This window comes from Vicugna pacos, chromosome 10 (assembly GCF_048564905.1).
Source record: "Vicugna pacos chromosome 10, VicPac4, whole genome shotgun sequence".
Taxonomy (NCBI): domain Eukaryota; kingdom Metazoa; phylum Chordata; class Mammalia; order Artiodactyla; family Camelidae; genus Vicugna; species Vicugna pacos.
In genome coordinates, this window is record NC_132996.1 from 65,445,813 (window position 1) to 65,468,783 (window position 22,971).

General features: G+C 50.3%; 1 protein-coding gene across 2 annotated transcripts in view; it reads left to right on the forward strand.

The window, feature by feature from the left end:
* The window catches only part of CD6 (CD6 molecule), a 38,479-nt gene that overhangs the window by 10,208 nt on the left and 5,300 nt on the right, over positions 1–22,971 (forward strand). Inside the window, exons 2-8 of one of the 2 annotated variants that reach the window (XM_015248433.3) lie at positions 14,918–14,986; positions 15,870–16,220; positions 17,061–17,372; positions 18,097–18,399; positions 19,587–19,652; positions 22,181–22,321; positions 22,662–22,760. In XM_015248433.3, coding sequence (XP_015103919.1) covers positions 14,918–14,986; positions 15,870–16,220; positions 17,061–17,372; positions 18,097–18,399; positions 19,587–19,652; positions 22,181–22,321; positions 22,662–22,760 — 1,341 coding nt within the window. The remainder of the gene's footprint in view (positions 1–14,917; positions 14,987–15,869; positions 16,221–17,060; positions 17,373–18,096; positions 18,400–19,586; positions 19,653–22,180; positions 22,322–22,661; positions 22,761–22,971) is intronic. The other variant, XM_072970850.1, reaches the window with a different exon arrangement.

The following is a 22,971-nucleotide window of genomic DNA, read 5'->3' on the forward strand; positions in this document are numbered from 1 at the left end:
GATGGGATGAGCTGGGCATGCCAAGACCAGGGAACAGAGGGCATGGCAGGTGCAAAGGCCCTGAGGCAGGAGTGAGGTTGGCACACTGGAACAGAATACAGAGGGAGGGGGAGAGTGAAGGAGATAGAGATGGAGATGTTAGCACGTGTCAGGGAAAACAGATCACGTAAGAGCCTGGAGTTAATCCAAAGGAAATGGGAAATCATCAGAGAGTTTTAAGTACAAGATGATCTAATACAGTTATTAAACAAATATTTGTTTATAGTCCACTCCATATATAAACTTAAGAAGGTTTGTTTAAACCTAGAGATCTTCTAGGGTTCATATAACTCAAACCAATATGACTTCAGTAAATTGTAAACAAATAGGACACTCAAAACCACCATGTCACTCACTAGCCTGGTGAGAAAACCGAAACCAGCTCTCTCCTTGTGGAAAAGCGTTAGGTGTTCAAGGCTGAGCAGCACCACGGTAGGACTTGCCAGCTCAAGGACTGAAGAATTGGAGAAGGAATAATTTGCTTACTGTGTGATTCAATACTGTTTCATTTTGAATCTTAGATTGGCCTGCTTTGGGAAATACTGCGTAACTAGAGGAAGGACCGGGTGGGTGGAGGCAGTGAGGACAGCGGGGGCTGTGTTGTGAGGGAGGGACGCACAGTCTGGCCAGCAACCTAAGATCAGGGGCCATCAGAGGCGGCAGGGCCCCCTCCCGCTCTGGCAGTCAGACCCCATCTGGCCCGATTCACCCATTTTACTGTGGAGAAACTGAGGTCCCCCCAATGCTGCAGGGACTCGCCCAAGGTCACAATAATGGCTGATCTGTTCCTCCAGCTCTCAGTGCAGCTCCTACCCGGTTCCAGCTGAACATTCAGACACAGTGTAAACATTAGTCATCCTTATTGTAAAAATGTTATCACAGCCACATGAAAAGAAAGCTTACCCGTCACAGTCACGCAACACGACCTTTCTTTCTCGAAGGAGAGACTTTGCAAGTCTCTGGAGCGTCATGGGCGTTTGGTCTCATCAGCATGGAGGCGGGTGGGCTGAGGGGCACCATGTTGTTTTTGGCCAACATCTGTCAGGGCAGCTGAGATGATGTGGATTCTAGGCTCTTGGAGAGCAGCATTTAATTCCAGGCTCCAGTACCTCCTGTGTGACCTCAGGCCAGGTCCCGAACCTCTCTAAGGGAAAATGGTCCAACCTGAATGTCAGCTCCTCCATTCTTGTGCTCCAGACAGACTCTAAATTACTCCCTGAAGAGACTTAGAGATAATTTCCCAACACCTGCATCTGTGGGGGCTGGCTCAGTTCCAGCCATGTCAACATCGCCGCGAAACCCAGTCCCACAGAGCTCTTGGGGGCTTGCCGACTGTGGCTGTCTGGAAGCGAAGGAGGACACAGCCATCCGTCCTGCGGCTTTCCCTTCTCCCGATCCCAGGATGCCCTAGAAGAAGCTGTGGGCTCTTGCCAGCTCCTGCCTCCTAGAGGCGACCTTTTTGCCGGTACGTGTGTGACTTCGTTTTCCAGGGGTCATAACACAGTACCGCAGAGGGGTGCGTGCACAACAGAAATGTATTGTCTCACACTTCTGGAGGCTAGATTTCAAGAGGAGGGGGGGTTCCTGCTGAGGGCTGGGAGGGACAGGCTGCTCCACACCGCTCTCCTGGCATCTGGCGGTTTGCCGGCCGTCTTTAGCATTTCTTGGCTTCGAGAAACAAATCCTAATCTCTACCTTCCTATGTGCAGACGTCTGGGTCCAAATTTCTCCTTTCTATGAGGACACCGGTCATCTTGGATTAGGGCCCACCCTAGTGACCTCGTTTTAACTCTCTAAAGATCCAAATAAGGTTGCCTCCGGAAGTACACATATCTTTCTGGGTAGGACGCATTTCAGCGCAAAGCAGTGTGTGCGATGTCTCAGGAGCAAGCTTTCTGGGTCACGACTATGGAAATGTTTTCTAAAGTGTTTGTGCCAACTTTGCTCCCCCCAGCAATGTGCAGAGTCCCGGCTGATCCCCCTTTGCACCCACACTCACTATTACTTCTTCTTTTTTTTTTTTTTCAATATTCCTTTAATTGGGTAGATTCCCAAGGCAATCACCTTTCTTTTCTTTTCTTTTTTTTCTTTAACGGAGGCACTGGGGGTTGAACCCAGAACCTCGTGCATGCTAAGCATGCACTCTACCACTCAGCTATAGCCTTCTCCCAACATACTTCTTTTTTTTCTTTATTTTGAGTGACAATATTGTATTAGTTTTCAGTGTACAGCATAGTGATTCAGTTACACATATATTCATATATATGCTTTTTCGTATTCTTTCTCATTACAGGTTACTACGCGCTGGGTACTTTTCATATGTTCAAGGGTCCTGCATGTTTCCTCTTCTGCAAAGTTTCTCTTCCTGCCTTTTGTCTATTTTGTTTTAAATTGGGCTTGCCTTTTCCTCGGTGATTAACAGAAGCCTCCTTTTCTGAGGAGGCTTTTCACTAGGGGAAGGCGAGGAGAGAGGAAGAGAAAGGGGAGATTAGTGCAACTTTTTTTGGCCTTAAATTTGGAGAACTCATTCACACAGCTCTTCCTTCAGGGGAAAGACAGGCAACCATTTCAGGTCTTCAGTCTCCTTTTGGACTCTCTGGGGCCAGGTGCAATTCTTTTTTTCTTTTTCTTTCTTTCTTTTTTTTTTTTTTTTTGAGAAGGTACTGGGGCTTGAACCCAGGACCTCATACATGCTAAGTATGTGCTCTACCACTGAGCTATACCCTCCTCCCATCTGCAATTCAGAATCTAGAATGTTTGGATGTTAGAAAGGTGACATGGTACATATATTGGATATTATATAATGTCTCGGCGGGGGCCTGGTCAGCCGCCATAATCAAGTACCTTAACATTTCTGTAGCAAAATACACTATTTTTCACCCCACACAGAATATATACAGACCATGAACAGTCCTGCATCATTTCGAGTCAGGAATGCCACCAACAGAGTTATGAAAAACCCAGGGACACCTGGGGCTTCGGGGTTGCAGCAAAGGATTGTGCAACATGTTGCCAAATAGCTACTGAGAGGCCCTGTGATGATCCCTTTCTCTTAATCTCCCAACAGCCCCAGGAGGTTGCTACTTGCGTCACCACTTATGTGGACAAAGGTCACTGAGGATATTAGACATTAAGAGATAATATAACTGAATCACTATGCTGCACACCAGAAACTAACACATTGTAAATCAACTCTACTTCAGTTAAAAAATAAAAGTTAAAAAAAAAAAAGAAATAAAAAAGAAATCCAGATCTTTGGTATTAAGAGGAAGAGATAGAATTCAAACCCACACCCATCTGACTCCGAAGCTCATGTGCTTTCAACTCTGCCATGCTGCCCCCAACCCTATGGAGGTGTCTTCCCAACCTCTCTGCTGCGCAGGACTCTGGAGTTTAGAAACAGAGTCACCAACCAGAGGAATGGATCAAGAGGGCAGGATGCAGCTGGGAGCGAGTAGTGGAAGCTCCGTTGGCTGAGTCAGATCCTCACCCCAAATCAGTGGGTGTTGATTGCCAGAGCCTGGAACGCCCACCTCAATCCTCTGCAAAACTCCCCAAGGGTCCATCATACTTTGGCCTTGAGCAAACATTCAACTGGCTTCCTACTTGCCTCAGTTTGAAGGCCTCTTCAGACATCGTGGGGAGCGGCACTGACTAGAGACCTTACCCATCAGTGGGATTCAGAGCTGGGACAGCAACAGTGTCTTCCAAGTATTTAAGTCTGGGGTCAAGCACCTTCACAAGGAAAGGTGGGAAAGCCTCATGGTGCCAGGCCACCAGCGGGCAGAAAGGGTGGCATAGAAAGTGGTAGGTCACTGCCCCACGTGCTCTCTCCTCCAAGTCCACTCACCTCCTGGAAAGGTATCAGTGAGGTCTCCCAGATTGTTCAGCAAAGGCTTGGCTATCTCCTGCTCTGCATCACATGCTCATCCCTGAGAACTCCTACTCATCTACTAAGACCCCTCCCAATTGTCCCCACTCTTTGGAGTCAAAGTTATTCCCTCCCATTTCTACTTTTCCAGAGCACTTTGCTCTGACCCCTAGGGTGGCATTTCTACCTGATCACGATCATCTGTGAGAACATTGGTGTCCACCATCGAGGCGTGGGGCCTGGCATGGAGCCTGGCAACATCGAGGAGTGAAGGAAGGAATGAATAGCACCTCCCTGACTAAGGGTTAAGAGAGGCGGGAACATGAAAGGATTTTGAGCCACCTCAAAAGTGCCCTAGACATGACTTGTGGAGGGATGTGTGAGGTGAGCATATGACCGGAGAGCTAAGAATGTGGGCTTGAACTTAGAATTCAACTTGAAGTTGAATTCTGGCTCCACTTCTCAGAAACTGTAGCCTAGGGCAAGTCATCTCAAGTTTCCCTTCTAGAAAACTGAGACTTCAGTGGGCCCAGTGGAGAGTAATAGGAGAGCACGTGCTGGATGTCAAGCAGGGACACACAGTAGGCATTCTGGGAACCCAAGTTTATTTCCTGAACTTAAACTCAGGGGTCTGGTTGGCCATGTGGCTGTGGGCCACTGCTAACGACAAAGTGGGTGGTGGGAGCGGAGGGGACTTTTGTAGCGTGGGGTTGATAAGCACAACTGCTGAGCCACGGTTGGTCCCAGGAGACACTCTGGTTCCAGCCTAACATGCTTGGAAAGGGCTGTGTTTGCTTCCTAGGACAGGTGCCAGTGACTTCCTTCAGCTTCTAGACATCTGACGTCAAGGGGGCCTTCTCTTCAGGGGGCTTTCGGCCACCTCAGGGAGGCGTCAGCCTCACCCCTGAGAGCTGGGGGGATGTTCACCCCTTGCCTACACTTAAGCCTCATTCACCCAGAAACTGCTGCTCCAGCAACTCTGAGAGACGTTGAACCAGAATCTCTCCTGAGAGCCGGTGGGTGGGGACGGGCCCCCTGGAAAACCCTGCGTGGCCCAGCAGAGTTTCAGCTGCCACTGAAACCCAGAAACCCAGAAACCCAGCCCTGCGCTCCACACGGAGGCATCTGGGCATCTCACTGGTGAATTTCACATACTTTACCCACCAGGCCCTGTCCTGCCTCTGAGCCTTTGCAGGTGCCGTACCCCCTACCCAGAATGCCCTCGGCCTCTTCTCACTTGTGGGAAGGAAGAGTGAATCTGGGGAACAAACTTGGATTTGCAGTCTGGCTCTGTCAACTCCAAGTTCTGTGACTTTGGGCTGGTAACCACGTCCCTGAGCTTGTTTGTCAGGGTTGTTGTGAGGGTTCTGTACGACGAAGTCTATAATGCGCTCAGCTCAGAGGAAGGCTCAGTACATGTGGACCTGCTCCCTCTGCCCCAGTGAGAAGTTTCTTGACCATCAAGGCCTGCGCCAAGGGTCACCTCCCCTGCAATGACTTCCTGAACTCTCTCACCTCTGCCTATCTCGAGCAACGGTTCATGCCTCTGTCTGCACTTACCGCAGAGAGATGGGATACAAGTCAGCTCTTGACACCTGGGCCTCCTGGCTGGATGCTGGGCTGAAGAACGCAGGCCTGGGGCTCCCTCCTCTCCACCTCCCTGCAGCCGGGCCCAGAGAGGGCCTGGCCCCTGGCATGACTCAGCAAATACTGGTAGAGGTGAAGTGAGTTACAGAAACTTCCCATAGTAATAATGTTAACCAGGATTTGTTGAGCATTTACTGTGTGCCCTGAGCTGTTTATCCAGTGGTAATCAAGGCAGCCCAGGAAACCCTCTGTGTGGGCTCAAATCCTGCTTTGCCTCTTATGAGCCCTTGTTGTTCTGGAAAGTTCCTCCATGACCTTTGGACTCTAAGTGTCCCCCTTTGTAAAGGGGGGATAATAATAATAATACCTTCCTCCGAGCATCGTGATGAAGACTAAAGAATTTAAAACTACTGAAAATTTGTGTGAGCACTCAAGAGTCATTGGCAGGGGGCATTGATACGATTCAAGCAATTTTTTTCTTTGAAGTTAAAAATAGGTATTTTGTTCCACTCACCTGAGGCAAGACATCCCTGGTTAGGGTTTCAAGGGCACCTACATCCATGGGACCACGATTCTTTCCAGGGGAGAAGGAGAGACAGTAGCTACAAGTCTACAGAAAGGTTTTTTCACATGTGCCATCATTGTTTTTAAAAGTGTTGCTGTTATTTTTGTCACTAAAATGATATATAATGCAAATATTACAGAATTTAGAAAATATAGTAAAAGAAAGGAAAAGACTTACCCATAATGCTACCTTCAAAGATAACTGTTGTTACTACTCTGGTATAGAATCTTCCAGACATTTTGTTGGAGAGAAATACTACAAACACACAGAAGTGCTCTGAGAGTGTTTTGACAACCTCTAGGCATCGCCACCACCCAGGTTTATGACACGTTTACATTTTTGCCATATTTGCTGAGATCTATTTTAATAAGAAAAAAACCATACAGATACTGTTGAAATATTTCCTTACCCCTCCCTCTCCAATGCATTCATGCTCCAAAGTGTGATGTGTGTACAATTCTCCTCCATGTTTTTATACTTTTTTTTAAATGGAGGTACTGGGGATTGAACCCACGACCTCATACATGCTAAGCATGTGCTCTACCACTGAGCTATACCCAACCCCCGCCCCATGTTTTTATATATTCATTACACGAAAATGTATCAGTACCCCCTAGTTAGCACACGTGCTGTGTTTTCTAGAAATGATATCATACTGGACATGTTGTTGTGTAATTTATTTTTCTCACTTAGTGTATGTTCTCAAGGTCTGTCCAAGTGGATAGATATAGATTGAGTTCATTCTTTTCACTCAATAACTCAATCTATAAATATAGCACAGTAACTTTAATTATTTCCTGCTGGTGAACTGTTGGATTACTTCTAATTTTCTTTGATTATCAACAATGTCACAGTGGAAATCCCTATACATGTCTGCATGCAGACATACCAGAGAATATGTATCTAAGGGGTGTGTGTGTATATATATATATAGAGAGAGAAAGGTATCATTTTGGAGTCAAGATATCGGAATCTTCAACTTTACTGGCCATTTTTCTATGCATTATATCTGCAGGAATATGATCCTCCTGTGTATCTCATTTACCACCTACTGTACGTATATACACACATACACATCTATCATGTATATACATCTGTACTTGCTGACCCTGCAAGATTTTCTTGGGCACTTACTAGGACCAGGTGTTGGACTTTTGTGTGATCTTACTTCAGGCTTGTGAGGTTTTTATACCTGTGCGGTGAGGGAGGCAAGTCGGGCATGTGAAGAGATTTGAGCAAGCGTTCTATGATAAGGAAGAAGCTGGTTTTCAAACCTAGGCTTGTTCAGTTTCAATCCAATGCTCTTTCTGCTTCCCCAAACCTGGTGGATGGTTCTACCCAAACCAGATTCAAGGGTCCCATCTAGGACCTACTGAATGGGAATTCTAGAGGAAGAACCAGACATCCAGCTTCTGCACTCGATGGTCTGAATTCTCACGGGACGTCGAGAAGATGGGGCCTGTGAAAGGCCAGTGTCTCTGGCCTGCTGGGCTTGCTTGGAGTACTTCTTTCCTGGTATCCCTTGGGATTTTTATTGAGCTGCTCATGATCCTCTGTGCTCAGAGGTGTTGCATCTTGCCATCTGGTAGCTGCAAAGAAGGCTTAATTTGGCACAGGAGCCTGAGCGAGCCTCGGGGATGGGACCCCAGAATCCTTTGCTTGTAGAGGAACCCCTGTTGCCATGGCAACCGCAATCCACCTCTCATCTCCAGGAACACCGGACGCCATGTGTGTAGAGCCAGGGAAGGGAGTGGCGAGTTGTGAGTGTGAGGCAGCTCTGTGAAGCTTCCTAAGAAAGATGAGGAGGCAGGAGGAAAGTAGGCAGCCTTTGGGGAGTTGAACTTGTCCCTTTGCAAAGAAGAAAACTGAGGTGCCCTCAGGGCCATCTTTATGCCAGGGATGAATGCATGCATAGTCAATGGCCAGCTGCCCTCCTATGTCCACACAGGAGGAAGCATGTCAAAGCCTCAGGGTAGGGGATAGAATGGCAGCTGCCATATACCACATCCGCAGCATGTTGCATGTATTATTCACACACCCTTCAAAGCAATCTGATGTGGCCTGTGTATTACGCCCAGTGCCAGGTTAAAGCTGAAGTCTAGCAGGTTTCAGTGAACTTCTCAAGGCCACACAGCTACTGACAGAGATGGGCATCACCATCACCCATCGCAGAGATAGGTTCAGATCGCTACTCTGTCCATTCCCAAAGTCCCCATTCAAAATCATGAAAAAAGAATTTCGCGGAGAGTGGTGACTGCTAAGCAGACGCATTGGTGCTGGAGAGGCTGCGGACTCTCCCGCTCCCTAAATCATCCTGTTTACACTTATCTGCCTAATACCTGCTCCGGTCCCCAGCACGTGGACCAGGTTCAGCAAATGCGAATGGAACTGAATGCAGATCAGCAATAGACTCATCTCACAGCTTTCTGGATAATGTTGCTGACTATCTTGAGCAGAAGAGAAAGGGGGGCAGTTCCGGAAATCGAATATACCCCAAAGCCAGCAGTATTGCTTTGAGTTTCCTTTCACTGGAGATTATGATTTGTCTTTCCCCCTGCCTTGGTTTGGTGATGGAAAGGAGGGGAATTCAGTCTGGCATTCAGGGAGGATGTCATGCAGGTGAACCTCCTCTGCCGTGTGACATGGTGACAAAAAATGGTTACAAAGTTGGATTTCTCTGGCCTGGGTGACGAGGGTCCTTTGAGGGTGGGACTCTTGAAGTCTTGGCCATCACCTTTCTCTGTTAATCATGGGCTGCCTTAGCTCGAGCTGCTGTAGCAAAACACCATAGACTAGGTGGCTTCAACAACAAACATTTGTTTCTCCCAGTTGTAGAAGCTAAGAAGTCCAAGATCAAGGTGCCAGCGGCTTCGGGGTCTGGTCCGGGTCCCCTCCTCCTGGTTCTCAGACTGCCGCCTTACTGCTTGTCCTCATTTGTTGGAGAGAGAGGTCTTATGTCTCTTGTTCCTTTCTCCCACGATGAGGGCCCAACCATCGCATCCTCGTCTAATTCTCTCTCAAAGCTCCCACTTCCTCTGGCCATCACAGTGGGGATGAGGGCTTCAACATATAGATGTTAGGAAAACACCAGCTTTCAATTCACAGCCTGTGTGTTGAGTTTTCTCTGTGTCCCCAAGCCCTTCCTAGGTATGATGCAAGAGAATGAAAATGAACAAACAAAAATCCTGTAAAATCAATTAAATTAAATAAGCCTAACCCACCGAGTTGCTGACTTTCTCTTGGGTACCAAGGGAAGAGAAGTCGGCCCAACCTTCCTGGGCTTGGAAAGTCCCCAGTGGGTGCAGCCTGGTCTCCTCACCATTGCCGATCACCTCTGGGAGTGAGGACCACGCTGTCCAACCCAGCCCCCAGGACAGCCTCGGTCTCTGTAGCAAAATAAACTCAGCCCAATGGGGAGTCATAGCCTCTCCAAGGCCCTTCAAAGGCAGGACACAGCTGCTCCCTCTGAATCAAGTCGTAAGTTACTGGTGTGATCAGTGCTATGTTCCTTTCCAATTTTCATGGACTTACAGGTTGTTTTTTCCTTTCTGGTTGTTTTATCAATTGCACTCCATCAACAACCTCAAGGGACTCTTTTAAAGAAAATCCTTCACTGTAGTCCCAGTATCCTCCTGCTCAGGGCTCCTCCCCCTAAACTCCCTGGGTCTACAAGTCGTGGGCCCTTCTTTTTCAAGTAAACCATTTCTCCTCTGGCCCCAGAATTGAAATAAGGGGGCTCAGGTGGCACTGGGGTGGGAGAGCTGAGCAGGGAGGGTCAGGGCAGCTCGGGGCTGGGCTGCCAGACGTCATCCGGCTCTCCTTGTGGGGGCAGATGTCATCCCCGCCCTGGGCAGGACTCTTTCCTCATTGCTGCGCCTCCTTAGAGTCAGGGGCCCTTTTGGGGAACTGGTCCCTGGGGCTGGAGGGCTGAGTTGTGTCACCCTTGCGGGGTGGGCTATCTAAGTTCAGGGCTGGCTGAGCATCGCAGAGTTGGAAGTAGTTAGGAGAACCACCTAGATGGTCAGAGCTCCCTGCCCTTCACCCTTGGTGTGATCACTGAAGCAGAAATTGGGATGTTAGATTCCGAACCAGGAAAGTGGAGTGGTTAAGCATGCAGGCTTTGGAACCAGACAGCCTGGTTTCAAATCCCAGCCCTGCCATTTCCTAGCTAAATCCTCTTGAGCAAATTATGAAACTTTGTTGCACCTTAATTCCCCCACTTTGTGTGCTTGTTGTGAGAATTAAATCAGTTGACTCATCTAAAGTATTTTAAAAGGAACTGGTGTGTAAATGGACTGAATAAAATGTCAGCTATATCGCTGAGCCGTGCCAGGAGGTTTGTGGAGGGCACTTGGCATGTCTTGGGACCTCGTCTTTCCCCATCAGTGCAATGGGAAGAATCACAGTGTCCTTCCTTAATTTCCCTGCATTTTGGACCCAGGATGCCCAAGATGGGCAATGGCTCTCATCAGTGTGGTTAGAAATAGAACACTAGGCACCCACCTGGCTGTCCCCCGAATGTCCACTTGCAGAAGGAATGGCAGCCCAGCACCCACCCACTGCCATTCAAGGCCAGGGGCCAGTGAATATTTCTGGACAGCTCCCTGAACCAACTCTGCCTCCTTTGAATGTCTAGGGCCTAACCTAGAGCCTGGGGGGCAGGCCCTCCTTGATTCAATTAGCCCTTGTCATTCTCACTCAGGGCACGAAAGACTGATCCACGTGAACTCTGTCTTGGTGGTCTCCAGGCCAGCAGGTGCTCCCTGCTCCCAAATCTTGGAGGGCACTGCAGTCCCCGGGGTCCTGACCCCAGTCCTGGAGAGGGGCATAACCCAATCCCGCCCCAGAGCAGCAATGGGGTCAGCTGGGGAGACCATTGCACTGGGAGTCCGTGGGCCTCAGTGTACCCATGTGAGGCTTAGAATCGAGTGGGCCTGACTGGCCATTAGACAGCTCATAAAGAAAATAACTACATAATTGCCTGTGGCTAGGGCTACAGTGGAAAAGCCAAAGGTGCCCTGGAGGCTAGAAGAGGCATTGAACTTGGGCTCCCTCTGGGCCTGGAAGACCTTAAGAAGTTCAAAGCCAGGCGGGGGTGGGGCAGGTGCTGGAGGGGAGAGAGAACTGTGTATCTTCCTCCTATTACTTATCATCCCATCATAGGCCCTGACATCCTCAAAAACTCTTTGTACAGATTTATTTATTTACTTCTTAAGGCAAATATTTTGTAACGTGTTGGTATGTTTTTCTAACAGATCCCCAATCCCTTTTAGACAATTCAATTGTTTCCAGTTTTTTGTTTTTTTTTTTCCTATTAGAAACAATGTGCCCGCAGGCCTTTTGTCTAACAGCACAGCACTGAGGGCCTTGGTTACATCATCTCGCCGGGCGCTTGTTGCTCCCATTTTACAGAAGGGCTTCATTTCTAGTATACTTATTTTTACAATTGCCTTCTGTTTTAGGCAAGCAGTACAAAAAGCCCATTAAGGTTTTTATATTTTCTCATTTTTTGCATGTTTACCTCTGTACCTTGTCTTATGCAAATGGAATCATACAGATGATTTTTCTAAGTACAGCCTTTTATCTTTTCCTTTCATCTCTTGTTTCCTCTCTCTCTCTCCCTTCTCACTCCTCCCACTGGTGTGACTCACCCCCCAGGACCAGTAACATAATTTGCAGGGCCCTGTGCAATATGAAAATGCAGGACCCCTTGTTCCAAAATCATTAAGAATTTCCATTCGGAGACAGCAGAGCATTAAACCAAGTCTGGGACCCTTCTAAATGCAGGGTCTTGTGATGCACAGGTTACACACCCATGGAGCTGGCTCTTCTCTGTCCTTCCACTGAAGCCCACCTTTTTAATTTACTCATTTTCATAACCTGCCCTGCGTTCCTCCACACTTTCCTCCATGTTCACATAATCATACCAGTTCACAGGAGGGGTTTTTTGGGGCCATCGTTTTACAAAAGTTGTATCCTATTATATTTCCTTCTCTGCATCTTGCTTCTTTACTCAACATAGCATGGAAATCCCTCCAATTGGTATGAGTCTGGTTCATTCTTTATAAAGGCTCCATAAGATGCTATGCTGTAAATGGACCATCTTTATCCAGCAATTTCCCCAACAGATGGGCATTCACTCTCCTTCGAATTGTTGGCTGTTCAAAAAAACTGTCATGAATATTTTTACATTCAGACATCTAAGTGTTATAAAGTGAATTCACAAGACAGGGTAAAGATTCCTTTTCAGATAGATTTACTGCAGCCAAAAAAATGAATCAAATTTAATGATGTGAAGCACATGGCCAGGCAAGGGCAGTAACAATGTCTGGGAAGTGCCTATCCTGGACTGGGCCCTCCATGAACCGAGGCCTGGATGGAAGGAGGGTAAGAGGTAACTTCTGCTTTTGTTCCTGCAGCACAGAAGTCAAAACACAAAAGCCAGGCTCCCTGGTTGGGATGGGGGATAGGAAAATGCCCGTGCTTCAGAAGACAAATCCTTGAGTGGATCTGGCCTCGGCGACAGTTGTCCCTGGAGCTGGTGGCTCCTGCTCACTGTTTTGTTCAGTCAGTCAATCAACAAACACTATGTTGGGCACCCTGGGGGACACGGGGCTGACCCAGCCTCTGGCCCTTCCCTCCAGGGTTTTCTGGTCAAACAGAAACATGTGTGTCTTTGTGCATGAGAAATGGTTTCTCAGACCTAGAGAGAGGTGTCCAGAAGTGAGCTAGAGCCCCCCACATATGCACATGCAGTCACAACCACACACACACTTATACACACAGACATATCACAATCACACACGTGCACTGCACCAGCATCCCAATCCTCCCATCTCCCTGGCCTCCCCCGACCCAGCTTACATAGAAATAATGAGGGCTATACCGGAGCACGGGGACCACTGCTGTGGGAGCTGGGATCTGAAATCCTAACTTGGGGGCATCTGAATTCTTGCTCTGAATATAACATTAGCCACAGAGTTTGTGCTCTGAATTCTGAGTCATTTCCCCTTCAGGGGGTCAGGCTGGGCAGCCAACCAGGGAGTTGGTCAGGACAGGCAATTAAAGGCCTGATTATCTCTGTCTGGGTGGTGGAGTAGCCCAGCCAGGTGCTTGTAGGAGAGCAGTGTCTGCAGAGTGTGTGTGTGTGCGTGCGTGCACGCGCATTCGCTCATGCTTGTGCAGGTGTAAGTTCATGGAATATTCTCAGGTAAGGCCGAGAATGTGCAACAGTCATGCCTGAATCTTCAGCCCCTGTATCAGTCAGGCCAGGCCGGGCTAGGCTGCAATTAACAAGTACATCTCAAAATCTTCATAGCTTAATATTGTAAAGGTTCACTTCTTACACAAAATTAAGTAGGGTCAGCATTCCTCTCCATCTTGCATCTGGAACCCAGGGCCTCTAATCTGGCCACAACAGAGCAGAAAGAGATAGAGGAGGCTTAATGCCTCTCACCTCCCTTGGCCTGACAGTGGGCACCTGTCCTTCTGCCCAGACATCAATGGCCCCAACCTAAGTGCAGGAGAGACGCAGAAGTGTAGAGGAGCTACTTTGTGAGCACCGTGGTTCCAGCCATATCCCTCCTTTTTGTGCTTTTGCAAATTGGAATATCCCTGCCCTGCATGGAGCTGATTCCTTGGAGACAGTTCAAATCCTGGTCCCACTACTTGCTACCTGGATGGCCTCAGGCCATGTATCAGTCAGGGTCCCAAAAGGACACAGGTGGCACACTCAAAATTGGAGTTTGAAGGGGTCTTATTTAGAAAAGGTCTATTTAGAAAGGATAATGCAGTAACCAGGAGCTCAGAGCAGCTGAGCTGTCACCCCTCTGAGCCGGAGGAGACAAGACCAGGAAGCGATCAGTGAGACCCAGAAGGAGAAAGTCAAGGAGCGGGGACCCCCGGAGAGGAGCGATGACCTTCAGATGAGGGACATGGCCTGCCTAAAGGATCGCAACAGGAAAGAGCCGAGGGGGATAAACACCAAGACTTCTCTCTCTTCCCTTCCTCCTCTCTCTGCTGGGGTTCCCCATTGGCTGAGCCCAGCAGAAGCCAAAGGGCCCCAGAAGATGTCGATTTAGTCCAAACAGGTCAGCCTTCCAGGGCAAAATGGACAGAGACTCTGAGGACAAATGGACACTATCTGGCTTAGGCAATTGATTTCTGTTCTTTTGGCTTCCCTTTCCTAATTTCCAAAAAATGAATGCTGATACCTGCCTCCTTGTGTTATTGAAGGAAAAAGGAATAATACATGCAATGGCCAGGCATAGAATCGGTCCTCTGTAAACATTAGTTCCTCAGTGTCTGAAAGCAATTCGCAGCCCAATGGTTCCCAGCCCAGGAGGCGTCCATTACCCTAAAGTCTGACATGAATTTCTCCAACAAATTTTCCAAACAAAAAAATATTTTTCTTAATAATAAATCCCATTTCTAGCTTCTTCTGTATGTGAGATATTTTACAGGTATTGTCTTCTCTTAGCCTCACAATACTTTCCTAAGTGTTATTGCCAACAAATCGGGACTCTGGCTGAGAGCAATTAGTAACCCTTCCATGATCACTCAGCCAGTAGGTGGACCTGGCCCCAAATCCATGATCATTCCTTTCTGCTCTTCTCTGATTTTTGAGGATGTGCACACAATTAGTAGATGAAGTGGAGGATGCTGTAGCTCCCAAGCTTGAGAATTTCTCTACCTCGAAGGGAGATAAGTGCACCCAAGGTCAAGGACTGGGTCTTACCAGAGGCCCCATATGGCCACAGAAGGCTCCAGAAAGTGACCCCAGCCCTGCAAGCCACCTGTGTGCCCTCCACGCCTGAGCTCACTCACCCATCACGGCTGTTGCTGGTTAATTTCAGGTCACCCATCTCCATCCCCCTCTGACCAGCGTGATAGCAGCAGCACAGAGAGATCGCCTTTGGAGCCAGGTGAGGAGACAGTCTTCCTGGGGTCCACAGTCAGCTTTCTGAGACCAAGCAGGTGGTCTTCTGGGGTGATGGGAAAGGGAAATGGGTTTTTATGGTACTGAGGAGGCTCCTAAACTCCAGACGACACTTCTCCTTCCTGACCCAATGCCTGAAGCTCCACTGCTAGATTCACTTTGAGATCTTTGAGCTACCATCTTTGAGAGGCCACTGATAAAAATTTACATACACGTGGGCAAAATGTTCAGCGAGCATTTTAAGAGGATTTGTTGAGAATAAGCTAAAGAACTCTTGGTGGAGGTGGTGGGGTTCCACCAGGTGGGTATTTTATTAACTCAACAGATATTTAAGAGCCAAGCTGCGCCCTAGCACTAGAGATGCCGCCCTGGGGAAAATAGGAGGTGGCTCCCCAAGGAGGGGCTCTGGGGCAGGGGGCACCACCATCCACTGAAGTAGTGCATCCTCAAACCCATTACCAACCCCATATCCAACCTCCAAGTTTCCGAGGTCTCGATGCTACCTCCATGGTAGCACCCTGAGAAAAACAGAGGGGCCTGAGAGCGGAAGTATGCCTTCTTTCACACAAGGGTGCCTCTGGAGGCAGAGGCAAGAGAGAAGAGTTTGTAGGGACTGGACACCCAAGCCTAACCCATCCTAACCTCTAGTCACCTTTAGCCCTACCTTCTCCTGACTCTAAGGAGGACCAGAGGTTCCCGGCATGAGCCAGCCCAGCTCCATTTTGCAGACTAGAACGTATGGTCCAAGGTCATGCAGCAGCAGATCAGTAGCGGAGGCCTTGGCAGCTGCCCGCCCCACTCTCATCCCTGGGATCAGCAGAATCCGAATCTGCATCCGCTGAGGCTCATCTGGTGTCTGGTGCTTCCAGGGGAGCGACTTGGGGTCCGCCTGGTGAACGGGAGCAGCCGCTGCAGCGGGACCGTGGAGGTCAGGCTCAGGTCGTCCTGGGAGCCCGCCTGCGGCGCGCTCTGGAGCCGCACGGCCGCGGAGGCCTTGTGCAGCTTGCTGGACTGCGGAGGGGCGCAGGGGCCGGAACCGCCCTTCCTGCCGACCCCGGAGCTGCCACCTGGTCCAGCCGCAGGCAACGCCAGCGGGACCCCGAACGCCACGCGGGCCGTGGCGCCCGCCGTCCTGTGCAGCAGTGCCAAGTGGCAGCTCTGCACCGTGGTGGAGCACCCGTGCAGCAGCGACGGGAGGCCGGCCCAGGTCACCTGTACAGGTACGAGCGGACAAACCCGCGCCCGCTGCCGGGCCCTGACTGTCTGACCTCCCAGGCCTTCCCTTCTGTCCCCAGCTCTGGTTGGACCTAAGCCTCGCCCTCCAGACTTCTACCCCTACCCACCACCAACGCAAATGCAACTGGTCCCCACACTGAAGGGCTGCAGCGCCCCTAACCCACCCCCGGTACATAAATACGTCAGGTTCCCAGGGTCCCTTAGAGCTCCCCAGTTCCTAGACCTGCTCCTCAGGCCCCGCCCACCAGATCCCTAAGCCCCACCCACTGGTCTGAGGCTCTGCCTACCACAGCCCTGAGAGGATTCCTCAGTTCCGCCCGCCAGGTTACTAGCCCCTCCCACCGGCTCCAAGCCCCGCCCACAGGTATCTGGCGCCGTCCCTGGTGCCTAGTGCTGACCAGGTCCTCACCGCTGCCCCCAGGTCACCAGCCCTGACAGAGTTCCCCAGTCTTTTTTTTTTTTTTTTTAACATTTTTTATTGATTTATAATCATTTTACAATGTTATGTCAAATTCCAGTGTTCAGCACAATGTTTCAGTCATTCATGGACATATACACACTCATTGTCACATTTTTTCCTCTGTGAGTTATCATAACATTTTGTGTATATTTCCCTGTGCTATACAGTGTAATCTTGTTTATCTATTCTACAATTTTGAAATCCCAGTCTATCAGAGTTCCCTAGTCTTGCCCACTAGGTTATCAGCCACTCTTACTGGGTCCACAACCTCAGGCATATCTCTCCTGCCCGGTCCTGACCATTCTCTACCCCCTCCCTTCTCCTTCTTTCTCCCCCATCCACAAACTCCTTCTCCCATCCCCAGAAAATCGCGATTTGAGATTAGTGGGTGGTGGCAGCTCGTGCGCAGGCCGCGTGGAGATGCTGGAGCACGGCCAGTGGGGTTCAGTGTGTGACGACACGTGGGACCTGGAGGATGCCCACGTGGTTTGCCGGCAGCTCAGCTGCGGCTGGGCAGTCGAGGCCCTGCCCGGCTTGCACTTCGCCCCTGGCCAAGGACCCATCCACCGCGACCAAGTGAACTGCTCCGGGTCAGAGGACTACCTTTGGGACTGCCTGGGGCTGCCGGGAAACGGCTACTGTGGCCACAAGGAGGACGCTGGCGTGGTGTGCTCAGGTAGGTCAGTGGGTGACGCTGAATCACGACGATTCAGCACTTACTGTAGGCTTACTGGGCGCCAGGCCTGCCGTGAGTGCTGAGTGCTGGAGAGATGGTCCCTGCCCGTGGGAGGTCACAGTCCGAGAAGGGAGATGAGATTCAGACAAATCCAGGAAAGACAGTGATAAATGCCTAAGAAAGGAAGTCAGGTGGAGTTAAGAGGCAGCAGGCAACCCAGAGCCAGAGGGTTGAGGCTGCCCACTTCCTGGAGTAGGTGGCATTTGAGGTCAGGCTCTTTCTGAGTGGGAGCTGGTCACCAGGTTCAGAGCAGCAAGGGAAGATGCAGGTGGGGAGGTGGGGAGGAGGTTGTCAGCAGTTCAAATGAGAAAAGGAAGCTCTGGTCCAGCCAGTGCTTCTCTTAATGTGTCCAGGAATGGGAGGGAGGCAGGTCTTGTTCAGTGTATGTTCTAATTCAGTAAGTCTGAGGCAGGGCTTGACGTTTTGCATTTCTAACAAGATCCCAGGTGATACTGAAGCTGCTGGTCCGAGAACCACACTTTGAGCTGCAGGGTCAGCCAGAGCAGATGCGCAGATGAGAGGGGGATGCAAAGGCAGGAGGGAGAGGACACAAGAGCTGGACGCTGATTGGCTGTGGGGATTTTGCATTTTGGGGTCGGGGCTAGTGGGGGTTTCCCCCAAAGGATCCTGACCTGACTCTGCACCCCTCCTACCCCCCCTGCAGAGCACCAGTCCTGGCGCCTGACCGGGGGCGCTGATGCCTGCGAGGGGCAGGTGGAGGTATACTTCCGAGGGGTCTGGAACACAGTATGTGACAGCACGTGGTACTCACCGGAGGCCAAGGTGCTCTGCCAGGATTTGGGCTGTGGGACTGTGGCCCAGGTGCCAAAGGGGCTGCCCCACTCCCTGGCGGGCAAGATGTACTACTCATGCGAGGGATGGGAGCCCACCCTCGCCAACTGCTCCTGGCGGTACAACAACTCCAACCTCTGCAGCCAATCGCAGGCAGCCAGGGTGCTCTGCTCAGGTACCCTCCTCCCCACCCCCCCACTCCCCCGATCCCCAGATCTGGACTAGGAATGCCACCTGAATCAACAGCCTAAGAATTCACAGGCCAAGGACCACAGCTTGAGCTAGGTCAGGAATGGCAAATACTGGCATAAGAGGGACCATTGCCCTTACCATGGCCAGCAGACATTGCTAATTAATCGGGGCATTCTTTTCCCCAGATCAACCCCAGAATCATGAGTCAAATCTTTATTGAGGTGTTGTTATATGCTAAGCAGTGTTCCCTGTTGACCAGAACTGGCTCAGGAGATGCAATCCCAGGGCTGATGATCATCGTAAAAATAACATTAGGAGACACTAACAGTATCAGTGACAGTGTCTGGAGCCCTAATCAGATGCCAGGCATTGCTGGGCACTCACTATATATTTCATCTGAGCTTCACATCTGCTCTATGAATTGGGTTTGACTGGGTTTCACCAAATCTAAGATGGCACTGATTATAAGTCACGCCATTATTATTTTATGTACCATAAGGGACAAAAATGCTCCCAAAATAAACTCTTGACATGCCATCAATTGTAATAATGGATGTCATGATCCCGATTTCAGAGGTGTAAAAATGTGAGAGAGCATTAGACCCGAACAGAGTGTTAGCGACTCTTGGAATTCAGATGTACCGGGCTTTCGATTCCAGCTCTGCTGATTACCAGCTGGGAGGCTTTTGTCTCGTGAATACGTGGATGCTGACACGAGGCTCTTCACAGGGTAGCCAGGAAACCAGATAATATTCACCGAGGGATGCTGGAAGCCCCATCCCTTACCTGTCAAATGATTATGATTATGATGAGAATGTCAGCTTCCCACCTCCTGAGGCAGGTGTGACGAACAAACCCAGTACTGGATAGAAAAGGGAAATATTTGTGGGCTATAGCAGAATGTTTCTATAACATATACTATACAACAGCAAGAAGGGCTAATTCTTTTATTAACCCTTTATTCTAACCAAAAACCTCCCCAGCAATTATCCATGAGATCCTCCTTCTGTGGGGTGTGGGAAAAGCAGGTTTCCTCAGCCGGGAGCCCCTGTAGGAATGCACCCCCAGTTCCAGGCCACTTGTCTGTCCTGTCCAGTTTCTAGCACAAGGTCTTGCCACAGCAGGTGCTCAGGCACGTGTGCTGGGTGAATAAGCGGTGCTTTCTGACAGGTGCCCGGAGTCTGCTCAATCTGTCTACCCCTGAAGTCCCTGCAAGTTTTCAGCCAGTCACTGTGGGTGAGTGTCTCTGGGGACACAGTTTTTCAGAGGCTTTGGTGCATGAGTGCATTTGTGTGTACCTGTGCGTGTGTACGTGTGCGTGCATGTGTCTGTGGGCGGGGTCTGATGTTTTGTCCCCCATCCCCCGCCTTCAGACAATGGACTTGCCTCCCCCTACCACCCCTGGGGCTCTCTAGGTGCTTTGTGCTTCTCCACCTCCTCTGCCTATGTGATGTCAGCTTCACAGCTCCCTTAATCCTGGTATTTCATGGACCGGAGTCCCCTCCCCACTCTCCATGAGCTCTGGTCCGATTGGGCAGGAGGATGGAGCTGGAGAGAGCCAGAGCTGGTCTGTTACTGGCCAGGTGGTAGGAATGCCAAGGGTAACAGCTGTTGTGTTTATAAAGCTTGGGGCACTGGCCCAGCACTTTATAGTCATGATTTCCCAACTCTTTAATCCTCCCGGCAGGCAGCCGTGTGGGGGAGGTCTTCCCATAACCTTTACACAGAGGAAGAAGCTTACAGGCTCAGAGGGAAGTGACCACCAGCCAGTGTTGGCTGGAATTTGCATGCAAGGCTCTGAACTCCAGATCCACGCTTGGTCTGTCTCCTGGTTGTGTGGAGCCTGGCCATCTTTGGGGTAGACTCGTAGTGCCCAGCTCCCATCTGGGCCGCTGCCTCACTGCATGATGCTGGGCAGCTCTCAACCTCTCTGAGCCTCAGATCCCTTGACTATGAAAGGGGGGTGATAATCCTAGCACTTTCCTCCCAGCATTGTTGTGAGTCTCCTGTGAACTCACTTTTATAAAGCCCTTAGAGCAGGGCTTTGTACACAGTAAGCACTGTCTGGGCTTCAGTGATTCTTATTTATTAATTATTTGGTTCAGGCAAGGAGCCCCTTGGCAACCCTGGGACACCCACAGGGACCTGCCCAGATTCACAGGCTGTACGCCTTTCCCTGCCTCCTGGCTCCCTTCTTATAGAGGATGGATGGCTTGGGGGCGGAACAGAGGGGGACGAAGTCCTGCCAGAGAACCTGGCAATGGAGAGGGCCCAGAGAGGGAATGAAATGCTGGGGACCACGCAGTCTGTAGGGTAAGATCTCGCCAGGACCCACACCCCCTCCCCTCGAATGTGCTCTCTTCCTGAGGTCAGGGCGGGGAGCCACACCATCCTCAGAAGAGCAAAGACAGACCCAGTCTCCAAGGATCACACTACAGCCTTTGGCCCAGCAGCCCCTCCCTCGGGCCCTGATCCCCTGGTCTCCCCTGAGCCCCCGAAGCCCAGCCTCTCCCTTGCACTTGCTTCCTGCTGATAAATCCAGTTCCTACCCTGGCCCAAACTACCACATATGCAAACAGAAAGGAAGAGGGAAAAAATGAAGACAGGGAGGGGTTAATCTCCCAGGGGGAGCAGACATTGCCCCTAGTTGGGGGGTAAGGCTCATCTTATCCCCCCAGCCCCCTGTGATGCAGCCCCCTTCACCCAGCCCTGTGGTCCGCACATCCTAGGCCTTCCGCATTGAGCAGGAGGTGGTAAGCGCTCCAAGCACTGGCCTCATTGCAGCCTCCACCCATTTTCTGCTTTGGGTTCTTTTAAGTAGGGGTGCAGGTTCATATCCAAGTGCCCTCTCCCCAAAAAAAGAAATAGAAAAAGAAAAGAAAAGAAAAAGTAGGGAGGGTATAGCTCAGTGGTAGAGTGCATGCCTAGCATACAGGAAGTCCTGGGTTCAATCCCCAGTATCTCCAATTAAATAAATAAATAAATAGATAGATAAATAGATAAATAAATAAATAAATAAACCTAATTACTGCACCCCCCCAAAAAAAGTTAAAAAAAATCCCAACCAAAATTTAAAAAAAGAGAAGAAAAAAAGAAAAAGAAAGCAGGCATGGGGCCAAGAGGGTGAGGGAGGCAGAAAGTCCCACCAGGGCTGCAGAGCTGGGAGGTCCGGAATCGTGGCCCTCCCCACTGCCCTCGGGGAGTGCACGTCTGGTAGGAAGGATGCGTCTGGGGCACAGAAAGAAGATCTAGCTCTCCTGCTGTCTGCTCCCTTCCAGTGGTGGCCCAGAGTCACCTTCCCTGGGGACCCAGCCTTGGTCTTCCCCATAGAGAATCAGGTGCCCCTTGTAGGGCCCCGCACCTGTCCATACCTTCATCAGAGCAGGCACCTCACCGAGTTGGATTAAGATGGCTTGTTGATCTTCCCTCAAGGCCTGTGACACAGCTGTCATATTTGTCCCCCCTGAATGTAGTGCCTGGCACACAGTGGGTGCTCAATAATTGCTGAGCAGAAAGAGATCCCTGTGAGCTGGTGGCCAGGAGAAATTTTCATTCAGTCAATCATCCATTCAATATGCATTTCTCAGGCACCTACTGTATACCAAGCACCTAAAAGCAGATGGGAAAATTTGAAAAAAAAAAGGGAGCAGGAGGATAGGTCCAAGGGGAAGTGGTCAGATGCAGAGAGGATGGAGAGGCGAGAAAGGCAAAGAGAAGTCTACGTCCATTCCCCTTTCTTCCTGATATGGGGGTCTTGCTTCCAGAATCTTCTGTGACAGTGAAAATGAAGGACTGGGAATCTAGAGAGCTAATGCTCCTCATCCCCTGCATCATTCTGGGAATTCTCCTCCTTGTCTCACTCATTTCCATAGCCATCATCCTCTTGAGAATTAAAGGAAAATATGGTAAGTGCAGAGTCCTGGGAGCCACGGGAAAGACCCAGGGATGAGAAGAAGCAGGTCTGAGGCGCGGTCCTCCCAGAGGGGTGGGAGCCGTGGGGGACCTCAGCAGGAGTGGCAGTGATCCAGCAATGGACACCCAGCCCTGGCCCCAAGAAGCACCTCCTGATGGGAAGGATTTTCCCAGCATGCCCCGCAGAAGTGGTCCAAGGGAGGACCCGATTGGTGTGTGTGTGTTTTTGAGGGTGGGGGAGGTGAGGAGGGAGGTGTCTCCATAAGAACAGGACCGGGTAGACTGGGAGGGAACAAAAAATGACTCCTAGGATCTCTGCCTCCCCTCCCTCAGCCCTCCCTGCTACAGTGAACCACCAGCACCTACCTACCACCACCCCAGTAGGGATCGAAAGCTATCAAGGGGTCCCCATCATCATTGCCAAAGAAGAAGGTAGGATGTCTCCCACCCTGGGCGTGGGGAGGGCTGGGGAGGACAGGAAAGGGATCCTTGCTGGAGGGTCCCTACTGCTGAGGTCAAAGCGGTGCCCCAGCTGGAGATGAGACCTGGCCAGCCCACTAGCAGCTGCGGGACCTTGAGCAGGTCCAGTCTCAGTCTGGGCCTTGATGATAGATGACCTTCCAGTGCTCATTTTAGAACTCTA